Source organism: Pseudophryne corroboree, chromosome 2, assembly GCF_028390025.1.
Source record: "Pseudophryne corroboree isolate aPseCor3 chromosome 2, aPseCor3.hap2, whole genome shotgun sequence".
NCBI classification, from domain to species: domain Eukaryota; kingdom Metazoa; phylum Chordata; class Amphibia; order Anura; family Myobatrachidae; genus Pseudophryne; species Pseudophryne corroboree.
In genome coordinates this window covers 565183130-565197279 of record NC_086445.1, presented here as the reverse complement: position 1 = coordinate 565197279, position 14150 = coordinate 565183130, and the positions used below count along the sequence as shown (strand labels likewise).

At 44.6% G+C, this 14150-nt stretch overlaps 1 protein-coding gene across 1 annotated transcript in view; it reads right to left on the bottom strand.

Moving 5' to 3' along the window:
• Nucleotides 1–14150, bottom strand: part of GRIK3 (glutamate ionotropic receptor kainate type subunit 3) — a 982272-nt gene that overhangs the window by 96032 nt on the left and 872090 nt on the right. The window contains exon 13 of the mRNA XM_063954369.1: nucleotides 13089–13306. Within this exon, the coding sequence (XP_063810439.1) occupies nucleotides 13089–13306 (218 nt within the window). The remainder of the gene's footprint in view (nucleotides 1–13088; nucleotides 13307–14150) is intronic.

The window sequence follows — 14150 nt, the reverse complement described above, 5'->3', positions numbered from 1 at the left end:
ATGTGTGGCTCTTGGAATCACTAAAAAATAAATAAGTTCGGAATGAAGAACTCCCACTCTCAGACGAACTGGTAGAGTCCTTAATGAAATAACTGCATCAAAAATTTTGCTGCCATCCACGGCAGTTAAAGAAATGGACGAAGGAAGTCTCTCGGTGGGTAGGGACCACCGTTTAACATAGGCTTCGGTAATAAAGTTCCCAGCTGCTCTGGAATCAAGGAGGGCAATGACGTTCCGATAACGTTGAGCAACTTGAAGCGAGACTGGGAGATTACAATCTTGAGGAGATGGAGAGGAGATCATTACTCCTAGCCGGCCCTCTCCTTGGCGAGCTAGGATTTGGAGTTTCCCGGACGTTTGGGACAGGCATTAATGGTGTGAGACGGAGCTGCACAATAGAGACAGAGAGACTCGGAGAGACGTCTTCGGCGCTCAGCAGGAGTTATACGGGAACGGCCAAGTTGCATGGGCTCATCTTTAGATGGTGACAGTTGACGAGGAGGAGGAGCAGAAGATTTTGGAGCAGATGATCTTCCACGCTCAGTTGCTCTCTCTCTGAAACGTAAATCAACTTTCGTGCAGAGTGAGATTAGCTCATCTAACTTAGAAGGTAAGTCTCTGGTAGCTAACTCATCTTTAATACGCTCAGATAAGCCATGCCAGAATGCAGCATACAGGGCCTCGTCGTTCCATGCCAGTTCGGATGCCAGGATCTGGAACTGTATCAGATATTGTCCTACAGTACGTGACCCCTGGCGTAAACGGAGAATCTCGGATGAAGCTGAGGTTACCCGGCCTGGCTCGTCGAAGATGCGCCTGAATGTTGACACGAAGGCAGTGTAGGAAGATAGCAGGGTGTCGGACCTCTCCCATAACGGTGATGCCCAATCAAGGGCTGAGCCACTGAGAAGAGAAATAATGTAGGCAATTTTTGTACGGTCACTGGGAAAATTGCCAGGTTGTAGCTCAAACTGAATCTCACACTGGTTGAGAAATCCCCTGCAGAATCTTGGAGATCCGTCAAATTTTGCTGGCGTTGGAAGATGAAGACGTGGAGCAGAAATGGGTAAGGTGGGTGGGGTTATAGCTGGAGTCACTGTGGTTGACGCACCAGACGCGCCTGATCCACGGAGAGTTGTCTGAATCCCATCCAGCCGAGTAGAGAGATCCTGGAGACAGCGGATGATGTGGCCCTGTGCAGCCTCCTGATGTTCTAGTCGGGCTGCCAGTTCTTGCATCGGCCTGGCCGCTTGATCCTGGTCTCCGGCTGGATTCATTAGGTCAGTGCTTACTGTCACAACTGAGGGCCTGAGCTGACGGGAGGCAGCCTCAGTTGTAGGGGCTGAGATGTACCGGAACCTGGGAGGTTGTATCAGACCCCTGGACATGTAAGTAACATGAATAATAACTGCCCGAAGGCGTGACCACGACAACTTGGATAAAAGTCAATGATGTTTATTATGACAACTCCGCAACACAGCAGCAGTAAAAGAAAACGTAAAAGTCAGCAAAGAATAAATACAGTTCCTGGGTACTACAGGATGGCAGGAGCCACAGGGCACTGGTAGTGTGAGATAGTTCTTATAATCTTCTAGATGGAAAGTCCTTACCAGGCCCGACTGTAGCAAAGGATATAACCCAGGATTGTGCCAGCTGGTGTTCCAGGAAAAGCTGGGTTGCTGAAGATAAAATGGCTGCTGTGGATACTGGCTGGAACCAGACTGTTGTTAGCACGGAGTGGATACTGGCTGGAACCAGTTAAATAATAAATGAACTTGGGAGCGATGAAATATGAACTGAAATGTAGAACTTGAGAGCGGAGAAATAATAATACCGGTGGAGAGTGGTAAAGTGTAGAAAGGACACCGGCCCTTTAAGAGAAGCTTTACTCTGCTGGAAGCTGAGCTGGAAGCAGGTAATGTTGTAGCTGGAAACAGATGAATCCACAATGGATTGGAGAGTCAGGCTACACCGCAGGTGGAATGCTGGTGCGGGTCTCTATGGTGGAAGTCTTGAGACAGGAGCTGGAACCTGGAAGACAATCACAGGAGAGAGACAAACAGGAACTAGGTTTGACAACCAAAGCACTGACGCCTTCCTTGCTCAGGCACAGTGTATTTATACCTGCAGCAAGGAAGGGATTGGCTAGGCAATTATGCAGATTATCAATAATGAGAACAGATTGGTGGAAATGATCAGCTGACAGAATCCAAGATGGCTGCGCCCATGCAGACACTTGGAGGGAAGTTTGGTTTGTAATCCATGTGGTAATGAAAACAGTAATGGCGGCGCCGGCCACCGGAGACAGGAGGCGCCAGGCTGACAGATGCACATCCAACCACGCGGACACAGCGGAGGCCGCGGCTGACGTAATCGCCACTCAGACACTCTGCATGCAGAAGTTCAGGGATGGCGGCGGAGCCCGTGGGAGACGCCATGCCAGGTGTAATATGGCGTTTACTGTGACAGCGTCCCAGAGTGACAGGAGAGGATACAGGAATGTACACATCAGGATAACAGATGGGATCCGGTCCTGGAGCGCTGAGCCAGCCTTAGGAGGCATCTGATGGGTAAGAAATGGCGTCCAGATACCCGGATCGTGACAGCTACGCTATGTATAACAGCTTTCCATAAGAGGCACACAGCTGAAAACCTCTTACGGAAACCGAGGGACATTATTTCAGAATGGCTTACCCAAATTGGACTCTCCTGGGGATTTGTGATATCGGACAATGCCACCAATATTGTGCATGCATTACATCTGGGCAAATTCCAGCACGTCCCATGTTTTGCACATACAATTAATTTGGTGGTGCAGATTTTTTTTTTAAATGACAGGGGTGTACAGGAGATGCTCTTGGTAGCCTGAAAAATTGTGGGCCACTTTCGACTTTTTGCAACTGTGTGCCAAAGACTGGAGCGACAGCAAACACTCCTGAACCTGCCATCAATTGAAGCAAGAGGTGGTAATGAGGTGGAATGCAATCCTCTATATGCTTCAGATGATGGAGGAGCAGCAAAAGACCATTAAATCCTATACATCCACCTACGATATAGGCAAAGGAGGGGGAATGCACTTGACTCAAGCACAGTGGAGAATGATTTCTGTCTTGTGCAAGGTTCTCCAACCCTTCGAACTTGCCACACGAGAAGTCAGTTCAGACACTGCCAGTTTGAGTCAGGTCATTCCCCTCATCAGGCTTTTGCAGAAGTAGCTGGAGAAATTAAAGGAGGAGCTAAGATGGAGCGGTTCCGCAAAGTATGTGGACTTGTTGATGTAGCCCTTCATTCGCTTTGCCAGGATTCACGGGTGGTCAATCTGTTGAAATCAGAGCACTACATTTTGGCCACCGGGCTTGATCCTAGGTTTAAAGCATATGTTGTATCTCTCTTTCCGGCAGACACAAGTCTGCAGAGGTGCAAAGACCTGCTGGTGAGTAAATTGTCAACTCAAGCGGAACGTGATCTGTCAACAGCTCCTCCTTCAATTTCTCCCTCAACTGGGGCTGCCAGGAAAAGGATAAGATTTCCTAGCCCACCCACTGGCGGTGATGCAGGGCAGTCAGGAGCGAAAGCTGACATCTGGTCCAGACTGAAGGACCTGCTAATGATTACTGACATGTCTACTGTCACTGCATATGATTCTGTCACCATTGAAAGAATGGTGGAGGATTATGTGAGTGACAGCATCGAAGTAGGCATGTCAGACAGTCCGCATGTATACTGGCAGGAAAAAGAGGCAATTTGGATGCCCTTGCACAAACTAGCTTTATTTTACCTAAGTTGCCCCCCCCCCCCTACTCCAGTGAGTGTTTAGTGCAGCCAGTAACTTTGTCGGCAAACGGCGTATGAGGTTACTTCCACAAAATGTGGATAAGATGATGTTCATCAAAATGAATTATAAATTCCTCCGGGAAGATCTTTACCAGCAATTGTCTCCAGACAGTACAGAGGGACCTGTTATGGTGGATTTTAGTGGGGACAAATTAATACTCTAGGAGGAGGAGGATGTACACAGTGAAAGGGTGATGAATCGGAGGATGAGGATGAGGTCGACAACTTGCCTCTGTAGAGCCAGTCTGTGCAAGGAGAGATTGATTGCTTCTTTTTTTGGTGGGGGCCCAAACAAACCAGTCATTTCAGCCACAGTCGTGTGGCAGACCCTTTCGCAGAAATGATTGGTTTGTTAAAGTATGCATGTCCTGTTTATACCACATAAAGGTGGGTGGGAGGGCCTAAGGACAATTCCATCTCTCACCTCTTTTTCTTCTTATCATCATGTGCTCTTTGTGGACTGTTTTTTTAAAGTGCCATCCTGTCTGACACTTCCGTATATGTCCAGGAGGGGTGGTCTTCAGTATGCCGGCTGTCGGGATCCCGACAGCCGGCATACCAACACTTATTCTCCCTCGTTGGGGTCCACGACCCCCCTGGAGGGAGAATAAAATAGCATGGCACGCGTAGCGCGCCACCGTGCCCGCTGCATGGCGAGTGCAGAGAGCTTGCAAGGGGCTCATTTGCGCTCGCCACACTGTTGGTAAGCCGCCGGTTGGGCTCCCGGCGCCGGTATGCTGGTCGCCGGGAGCCCGACCGCCAGCCTACCATACTACACCCGTCCAGTGGTACTGCCACTTAATTCCAGTGATTTGGAAGTATAATTCCAGTGATTTGGACGTATAATTCCAGTGATTTTGCCATTCAATTACAGTGATTTGGATGTTTAATTCCAGTGATTTGGTTGTATAATTCCAGTGATTTGGACGTATAATTCCAGTGATTTTGCCATTTATTTCCAGTGATTTGGACGTATAATTCCAATGATTTTGCCATTTAATTCCAGTGATTTTGCCATTTAATTTAAGTGATTTGGACGTATAATTCCAGTGATTTTGCCATTTAATTCCAGTAATTTTTCCATTTAATTCCAGTGGGAATTGTTTGTGTCGCTTGGCTTAGTCATACAGCTACCTCATTGCACCTCTTCGACATCTTTGCATGAGGTGCTGTTTGGGGCCTAGTTTTTGAAAAGTGCCATCCTGTCTGACACTGCCGTATGAGTCCAGGGGTACTGCTATATTAGTCCTGGGGTACTGCCATATAAATCCACCAATTGCATAATTTTTTTTAAAATGACATGGTCATGCTGGAGATGCTGTCAGTGGACCAAACAATTGTGGCCCACTCTCAACATTCAGCCACTGCAAGACACTACTAGATGGGCCAGGTGGTTGTGTCGCTTAGCTTAGTCATACAGCAACCTTGGTGCACCTTTCTTCTTCTTTGCATTATGTGCTGTTTAGTTTTTGAATAGTGCCAACTTGTCTGCAACTGCAGTGCCACTCCTAGATGGGCCAGGTGTTTGTGCCGCACACTTGTGTCGCTTAGCTTAGTCATACAGCCACCTTGGTGCAACTTTTAGACCTAAAAACAATATTGTGAGGTGTGAAGTGTGCAGAATAGACTGGAAATGAGTGGCAATGAATGTTATTGAGGTTAATAATACCGTAGGAGCAATGTTACCCCCAAATTCTGTGATTTTAGCCGTTTTTATGTTCTTTAAAAAATCATTCAGATCCAAACCCAAAACCAAAACACGAAAGGGTGGTTTTGTCAAAACCAAGCCAAAACCAAAACACGAAAGTGGAATTAGAACCAAAACCAAAACACAAAACACGAAAAGTGCCAGCCACACATCTCTAGTAAAAACACTTCAACGTCATCTTTTGGTACACAATAGTGGCAAGGTGGTTTAACATTGCTGCCTTACAGCACTAGGGTTATATGCTCAATTTCCAACCAAGACTCTACGGGGCAGATTCAATTGCCGGTGGGAAATTCTAAAGAAATCACTGCGTTTTTTTTCCATGCACCTCCAGAGCTAGTCTGATTTTCTGTAAAATCGTTAATTTTAGGAAACAGGACCAGGACTTGCTCTAGCACCTGGCAGCAAACCCCCTCCCCTGAGGACTAATTAAATTGCCAATTATCTTAATTAATCAATAATTAGATATGTGAGGACAATATAAGAATGGTAAGTGACACCTGCTGCTATCGATTTCAACAGCTGCAGGTGTCATTGCCCATACACAACAGCAGGGAGAGCGCTATCCCTGGCTGTGGAGTCTGCCGGCTACTGGCTGCACAATAGATTTTACAATAGTATCGAGATCTCGCACATGCCCAGTGGAGCCAGCCAGGCAGGGAGACACAGTGCATCGGCACTAAGCTGATGTGCTGTGTGCTCGGACACAGTGGCATAACTACCATAGGTGCAGTAGATGTGGCTGCTATGGGGCCCAAGATGCCAGTGGAGCCCCGCCGCTCCACTGCATTCGGCAGGCCACTGCATCTGATTACTTTTTGTTTGTTTTCCGCCACCCTGCATATCAGACCAAGCATACATAACCACCACAGCGGTAGCCCAGCATGCTGCCTCTCTTACATCACACTGCTATTCGGCTGTGCGGCGGGAGTTCTCTTCTCATCTGCCAGCAATCGCATAGACTGCTTCCTGCCCAGCTAACATGCTGCTATGAGTAGTAGCTGCACCTAACTCTGCTCAACTCTGCTACAGTGACTGTGGGTATGGAGGATGTATGTGCTGTGCAGTGACTGTGGGCATGTGGGGGTGTATGAGCTGTGCAGTGACTGTGGGTATGGGGGGTGTATGAGCTGTGCAGTGACTGTGGACATGAGGGGTGTATGAGCTGTGCAGTGACTGTAGGTATGGGAGGTGTATGAGCTCTGCAGTGACTGTGGGCATGAGGGGTGTATGAGTTGTGCAGTGACTGTGGGTATGAAGGGTGTATGTGCTGTGCAGTGACTGTGAGCATGAGGGGTGTATGTGCTGTGCAGGGACTGTGGGTATGGGGGGTGTATGAGCTTTGTAGTGACTGTGGGTATGGGGTGCGTATGAGCCTTGCAGTGACTGTGAATATGGGGGGGTTTATGAGCCATGCAGTGACTGTAGGTATGGAGGGTGTGTGAGCCTTGCAGTAACTGTGAATATGGGGGAGTGTATGAGCTATGCAGTGACTGTAGGTATGGGGTGTGTATGAGCTGTGCAGTGACTGTGGGTATGGGGGGGTGTATGAGCCTAGCAGTGACTGTGAATATGGGGGGGTGTATGAGCCATGCAGTGACTGTAGGTATGAAGGGGGGGGGGGGGCTGTATGAGCTGTGCAGTGACCGTAGGTATGGGAGGTGTATGAGCTGTGCAGTGACTGTGCCAGCTTTAGACTCCCTGGACATGGACAGGTTGGTGTTGTCTGAGCATTACTGTGTGAAGCATAATGTGGTGCAATGGACATTACTGTGTGGGGCGTAAGGAGGATTACTGCGTGGGGAATAACGGTGTAATAGGCACTGCTACTGTGTGTCATCAAATTGTGTTAGGGGCTCTTCTACTGTGTGGCATAACATAAATGGTTCTACTGTGTGGCATAACATGCATGAAGGGGCACTACTATATATAATAATGTGAATAAGGGGAAGTACTGTGCAGTGTAATTTGACTTGGGGATACTAGTGTGTAGTCATGCCCCTTCTCAGCTAGTTAATAGTATAACTGACACCTTAGTGTCCACCCTGCATGGTACTGTCATCTGCTGTCAGGCCGTGCTCCCTCCCTGCTGTTCTGACTCCCATCACCTCAAAACCACCACCACCACCACCACCACCACCACACTCCCCGTAGCTTTTAAGGAGTGCAGGGGGGAAGGGGGGGGGGCTTTCAAAATCTTGATTTTAGTACATCTTGTCGATGTTGCTTCCTGATTTGCCTCAGTAATGAGACGAAGCAGGAAGTGCTATAGCGGCAAAATCATGCCTTTACAATTCATCTCCTCCTCTGTACTGTGTCTTGCTTGAACTATAGAACAGCTTTTGTCACTCAGAAGATCATGTTGCATTTGCATGTCGCTAAATTTTAGTGACAGTCTCCTAAGTCAATCACCCAAAAGTAAAAGACCTGGTTGCGGAATATACTGTAAGCAACAACATCTTTTTTTATTACCCTCCTTTTACTTGCTCACATCTCACACTTTCAACTAATACAGGGCCATTTATGTTATTCTGCAATTTTTTACGCTGTCAGCATATTTAAACAATATGAGTCACTTTGAGACAGATCACTCACTAAGACGAAACCACTCTGTGAAAGTTGATATTTTAGAAGCCATGTAAGTAAATTTTAAAAATACAGTTCATCTCTGGTGACTTATCATACTATCTCTTAAAGCAATGACTTGCTTTATTATGAGTCACCTATAAAATAATTGATTTGTTTATAGAGTTTGTATTCTAAAATAAGCCTTAAATGATATGTAAAATGAAGAATTTAAATATAATTCCATTTAATCCTTCTGCTTCCCAGAAATAGGTTTTAGAGGAATTCCCTCAAAATATATTTGCTTAATGATATTAATATTAAGTTACAGAAGATATGATTGATAAATATTTACTTACTTTAACAATATTATTACACACCTATAGAATCACACAATCATATCAAAATATTACACAGATATAGTGAATCATGTAATAGGTTCCAATATTACGGAACCAGCAGAATTTCAGTGAGATTGGTACTGTATTTAGAATTAACCCAGTTATATAGCAGTGGCTTAAAAATAAGCTGCATTCTTGCTGAAATTCCACCAGTTCTGTAAAATCAAAACCTATGACAAAACCCCCATATACTGATAGAGAAATGTGTCTCTAAACAAATAATCAATTATAAAATCCGACAGGACAGGAAACTTTGAGCATTTTTTTTAGGTGAGCCAGGATGTCAAACCCTTAACAATACGACTCTTTTAGAATACTAGAGTGCTGCGACAGATCGTCATAAGCATTATGTCCAGAGTTGCAAACTATCCGTGATTCCTCTGGACAGTCCAGCAATCAATTCCTCTGTCTGGAGTGTTCATAATCTGAGATTTGTTTTTTTGGTTTTACACTATACATTTATAAGATCAGCTCCTCCTAATGCACACCTACTTCCCCGTACACCTCCAATTCTTGCCCTACTCCCCTCTAACTCCAGTCCCTCAAAACCCTTCTCACTTCCATTACTTGCCCATCTATCTGCTTATCTCTGGTCCTCATCCATCTGCCCACACACCTACAGTTCCTACTCTATCTCTCTGCACCTCTCTCTCTCTCTCTCTCTCTCTCTCTGTGCCCCCTTCTCTCTACCTACAGTATCATCTCATCTGTTTTTCTTGCTGTTTTATGCAACATTTTTTTCTGATTGAAATAAAACAATTCTATGTACACTACAACAGTAGTTTTTCATATATAAATAATAACATTCAGCCGACTGCACTGAAGTGAAGCGATAGTGTAGCTAAGTTGTCGTGGCATGCTCTGCTTAAAACTTTCAGATGACATTCTGATGGGTAGTCAGTGGATGGTGGCATATGGAGGAGAGGTGATGGCAAATAAAGGGGCATACAGGAGCTCTAATGGCATACTGTATAAGTTGCATGAGTGGGATATGATAAAGATGGCAGCCGAGAGGGGTGGGACTAGTGCTACTGTAATTACCCAGGCCCAGGTTTGTTGGAGGAACACGGCAGGGGAACATGTCAGCTGCTGAGGGGGACAAAGATTAGTGCCGGTGCCGCAAAAACTATTTTCTTAAGGTGATTTGGCCACCCCTCCCTGGATATGCCCATATTTCCCTCACTTCATGGGCCTGAACTGAGCCTGGGTATGTACACTTTGAATTTGTTAACTTACAGTAAATATTCCTCGCTGATTTGTGTGCCAAGTTTATTCATTGGATGATATTGTGAAAAATATTCAGGTTTGCCAGTGTAGTCTTATAAGCATAACTGACAAGTATAGAGCTATACTCCTATCACTGGAACAGTCACCATTATTATAGTAGTTACCTCAAGTTCACAAATGAACTGGCATAAAGATGATGTAGTTAAACTGATTTTTATTTATGTGCTGTTTCTAATTTAATAAAATCGACAATGGAGAGATCAACTGCCCTGGTACTGGGTGATTTATTATCCTTGTTGTATATCATTCACTGAACAGTCATTTACTATTGAGCAGCTGAAAACACTTCTCCACTTACATTATTACTTTCCCAAAATCCTCACCCTCCCTTTTAGATCAGAGACTGCCAGATCTCCTTCACTATTAAATGTTGAGTGGACCTGCAGAAATATAACATCTTGAGATTGTGTTGAAGGAAGAGGTCTGCATAATTTAGTAAAATATAATAAAAATAGAAAAAGGCAAATTCATTTACTAAATGTACACATGATGACATTTCTGGGGTCATTATGCACAGCAAATTACACTTCCAATTTACTAAGTCAGTCCCCTCTTAGTCTCCTTTGTGATGACATTGTAAGCTTGTACAGCTTTAGTTGCTGAGAAGAGAAAATGAATAATTACTGTACCTCCCTGAATGTGCACAATCACAGATGTCATCTTTATAGAAACGCTCAGAGACAATGACAAAAATTTGATCCAGAAATTAGTCTTCTCTTGGATTGCCACTGATTAGTTTTCCACCAGGACAGTTCAGATTTAAGAGTTACATTTTCAGTAAACCTGGCGCTAGTCAGAAAGTTCCAGTCTGATAAATTTGGTATTGAGAATACAAAGAAAAGTGTGGTACCCGAGTGCCACCATATTATCAGATGTGTAATTTGGGCTACAGTATACTTGAGAAAGTAAGTGCTAAAATATCTGTAATCCAGTACATATTAAGCATTCCAAAACATTAAAACCTTTTTAAACATATACTGTACATCAGAGAGGTACAGTACAGTCAGGGCAGGCAGCCATATTCTGATCTGATGATTAGAATTAATCAAAAAATATATTTATAACACAGATTATGTGTTATACTGTAACTAACTTCTTTGTATTATTCTACTCATTTGTTCTGTAAAAAATATAGTCATACTTGGATGGGTGCCCACTTCCAATATTAAACTGTATGAAGCAGAGGGGGGGCCATGGCTACGGGCAGGAAAAGGCCATTGCAAATAACGAGGGAATGGGGCACCTCTCTCTCTGCCTCAATGACAGGGCTGCTTGGACGGATCAAGAGGGAGCCTGACACACTCCTGATTGGGTGGACTGGTTTTCATTACTCAGTCCTCGGTTTCCTGCCCGACCAGCCCATGTGCTTCCGCCCATACATAACTCCATGGTGGGGCTCGGCTGGCAGTTCCTCTTGGACCATGATGGCGTTGCTCTTTTGCTGAAGTGTACACCAGGGCCCTGTGAGGGACCACCTGTCTAGGTCCCGCTCCTGACTGCATTATTTTACAACCTTGATTAGACAGGATACCCTAGTGCTGCTGGTGGCCCCCGGCAGGTTCATGGAAAAGGTGCCAGGAGTGGTGACAGCATGCAGTGATGGGTAAAGTGAGACCTGGCTGCTGTGGCTCCATTATTCCTGTTTATCTCCCCTCTTTCATTCTGCTCTGTCTTTACCCCACACAGCATCCCCTTCTCTACAACTACACCTCTCCCTGTGTAACTGCTGCACCCACATTGTCCTAACTCTGACACTCTCTATTACCCCACAGGTCCCTCCTGTTTCTCTACTTGTCCCTCTCTTTTTTCCCCTCTTTTTGTGTGTCACTGCCCTGAATCTGACACTTCCTATTAGCCCCCCAGTCCTCTCTCTGCCGCTGTTCCTCTTGCTGTGTGACTGCACTCTTAGGGCAGAATTCAAATGTTTTCCCCCTATCGTGCCTGCCGGCAGCTATTCAGTCATCTGTCGATGGCAGCGATCTCAGAATTTCACGTGGGGCAAGGTGAAATGCGTAAAAAGTGACCTGTTTGGGCATCCAAACAGGACTTTTCTCAATCATGCCCATGACTTTAGCCGGGTTTAGCCACTTCATGCGCTGTAACGTGGGACAATTGAATATCAACCCGTGACGGGAGGTCGGGCGCAATATATCAATGGAATATCGACCTTATTGTCCTCTCTCTGACTATATTACCTCACAGCCACAGCCCCCTTCAGTCTCTTCACCTGCCTCTATCGCTGTCACTCTCCCTTTGTGATTGCTCTTTGTAATGTTCAGATATGAATCATGAAGGTAAAATATATTGTTCTGCGGTAATGGGATATTTCAATACAAATGTTAAAATGTATTACTTCCCCATTACCTACATAAAACGGAAGCCCTTACATATTTTAGGATATTTTGCTTAATTAAATAGTCTGTAAAAAGCTGTAACTGCAGTCAGCTAAGCTGCTGTGACGTAATGGGCCAAGTCTGTGTTTCAATAAATCTATTAATCCACAAACTTCATGTTTGCAGATCACAGTCTGTTAACCTGTCATTGACTATAGGCCTGATTCAGAGATGTCTGCAAACCTGATGGTTTGTGCACATCTCCGATGGTTACTGCTCAGTACACAGATACACATGCTCAGGATCAGCACTATGCATGTGTAGATCAGTCACAGTGTCCGCTATGATGCACCATGATTGCCATGCTACAGCTGTTTAGGGGTGGAGAAGGGGCAGGCACAGACAGCGCTTTACATAATGGAGGCGCGTCAGCTCCATTTGTAAGTGTGCTGAGGCCAGGGTATGTGTCTTCTGATGTAGATTTCCTTGTCTCTGCTGCGTGATTACACAAGCCACTCTGAGTAACCTGAGGGATACTCAGATGACTGATGTTAACACATATGATCAGATGGTGCATCTTTGGGTGCAGCAGCAGATAAGAGAAGCGACATGAGGCATCTTTTTATACAGGATGCCTCCTGAGGCATCAGCTAATTTTCCTACAGCAGCTGCATCCATCCAACCCTATGTTTGCTCTGTTAGAAATGCACCTGTCACTTGACCTGCTGCTAAGTAGTGAAAGAGCATTGTGATAGCTATAGTTATTGTCAGTTACATATAGTATTTTATCCAGCACATGTAATACACAGACTTTAATATCTTGTGGTAATGTCGATAAGTGCCTTTACTGCCTTGCTACTATAATGCATTTGGTTATACTTACCACTTAGATTTGCCTTAAGAGAATAAAATCTAAGAAAACTACAGTACCTAAATAATATTTACATGATGACATCCTACCTTAAAGAAGTTCATGGTGGATCCATCAAGGACCGTTCCATACTCTATCTTTGTCTGCCTTGCTAGGTCATCTGCTGAGTCTATGGCAGATTCCATCCTCTCTACTGTGAGGAAAGCAGCGAGGTTGGCAGTGTATGATGAGATGATAATGAGAGTAAAAAACCACCAAATTCCACCAATAATTCTTGTTGACAAAGCTTTGGGCATCAACTCAGATCCTAAAATAAAGGACAACAAAAATAATATTATTGTTCTTTCTATCTTTACTACCTTAAGTTATTAACCTTAGCCTCACTTATTCTAGAAGCCTACAAAATATAAAAATATATATATTACTATCCTTCTAATACATTATTCTAGAGCTGTAAAATCTTTCCCCTCCCTGAATCACATCTCTTTATCCATGTTCCCCCATTGCTTCTCCACTCCCCTCTAATCAGAAATTGTTTTCCTAACTGTATCATCCTTAACCTGCAAGCAGAAAATAAAGCAGTTAATAGCAGCAATTATTTGTATTTACATTTTCAACACCAACCCGCTGGAATTTGCCATTAAATAAATTGGCATAAAAATTGCTGAAAACTTGGGAATTTTTAACAATTTTACTATATTAAATAAAACCGAATCAAAATCACTCACTTATACGTATCTCATACACGTCATTCAGATATAAACCAGCAAACCTTAGAGAAAGAAAGCTTTGAGATAACCATGCTATAGCCTATTATTTGAGTAACTGTTTGCCCATCTTTAGTGTTCACGCATATGCCATATTATGTTCAGCATCGGAGATCAAACTATGAGAGGGGGGAGAATAGCAGAATTCTCAACCCCATCCGGTACTGCATGAATGATCTGGTGTGAGAAGGGAGGGCCCCACATATCTACCCTAACAGTCCTCTTACAAGTATTTCCAGCAGGACCTGCAGCATGGCTGGGATCTGCAGTTTCCCATCGAAAGTACTATATAAGCACATTGAGGTGCATTGGTTAGGCTGATTTTGTACCCTACTGGGGTCAGTGACACCATCTGTCTGGGCGGGCTTGGGATTGTGGTCATTG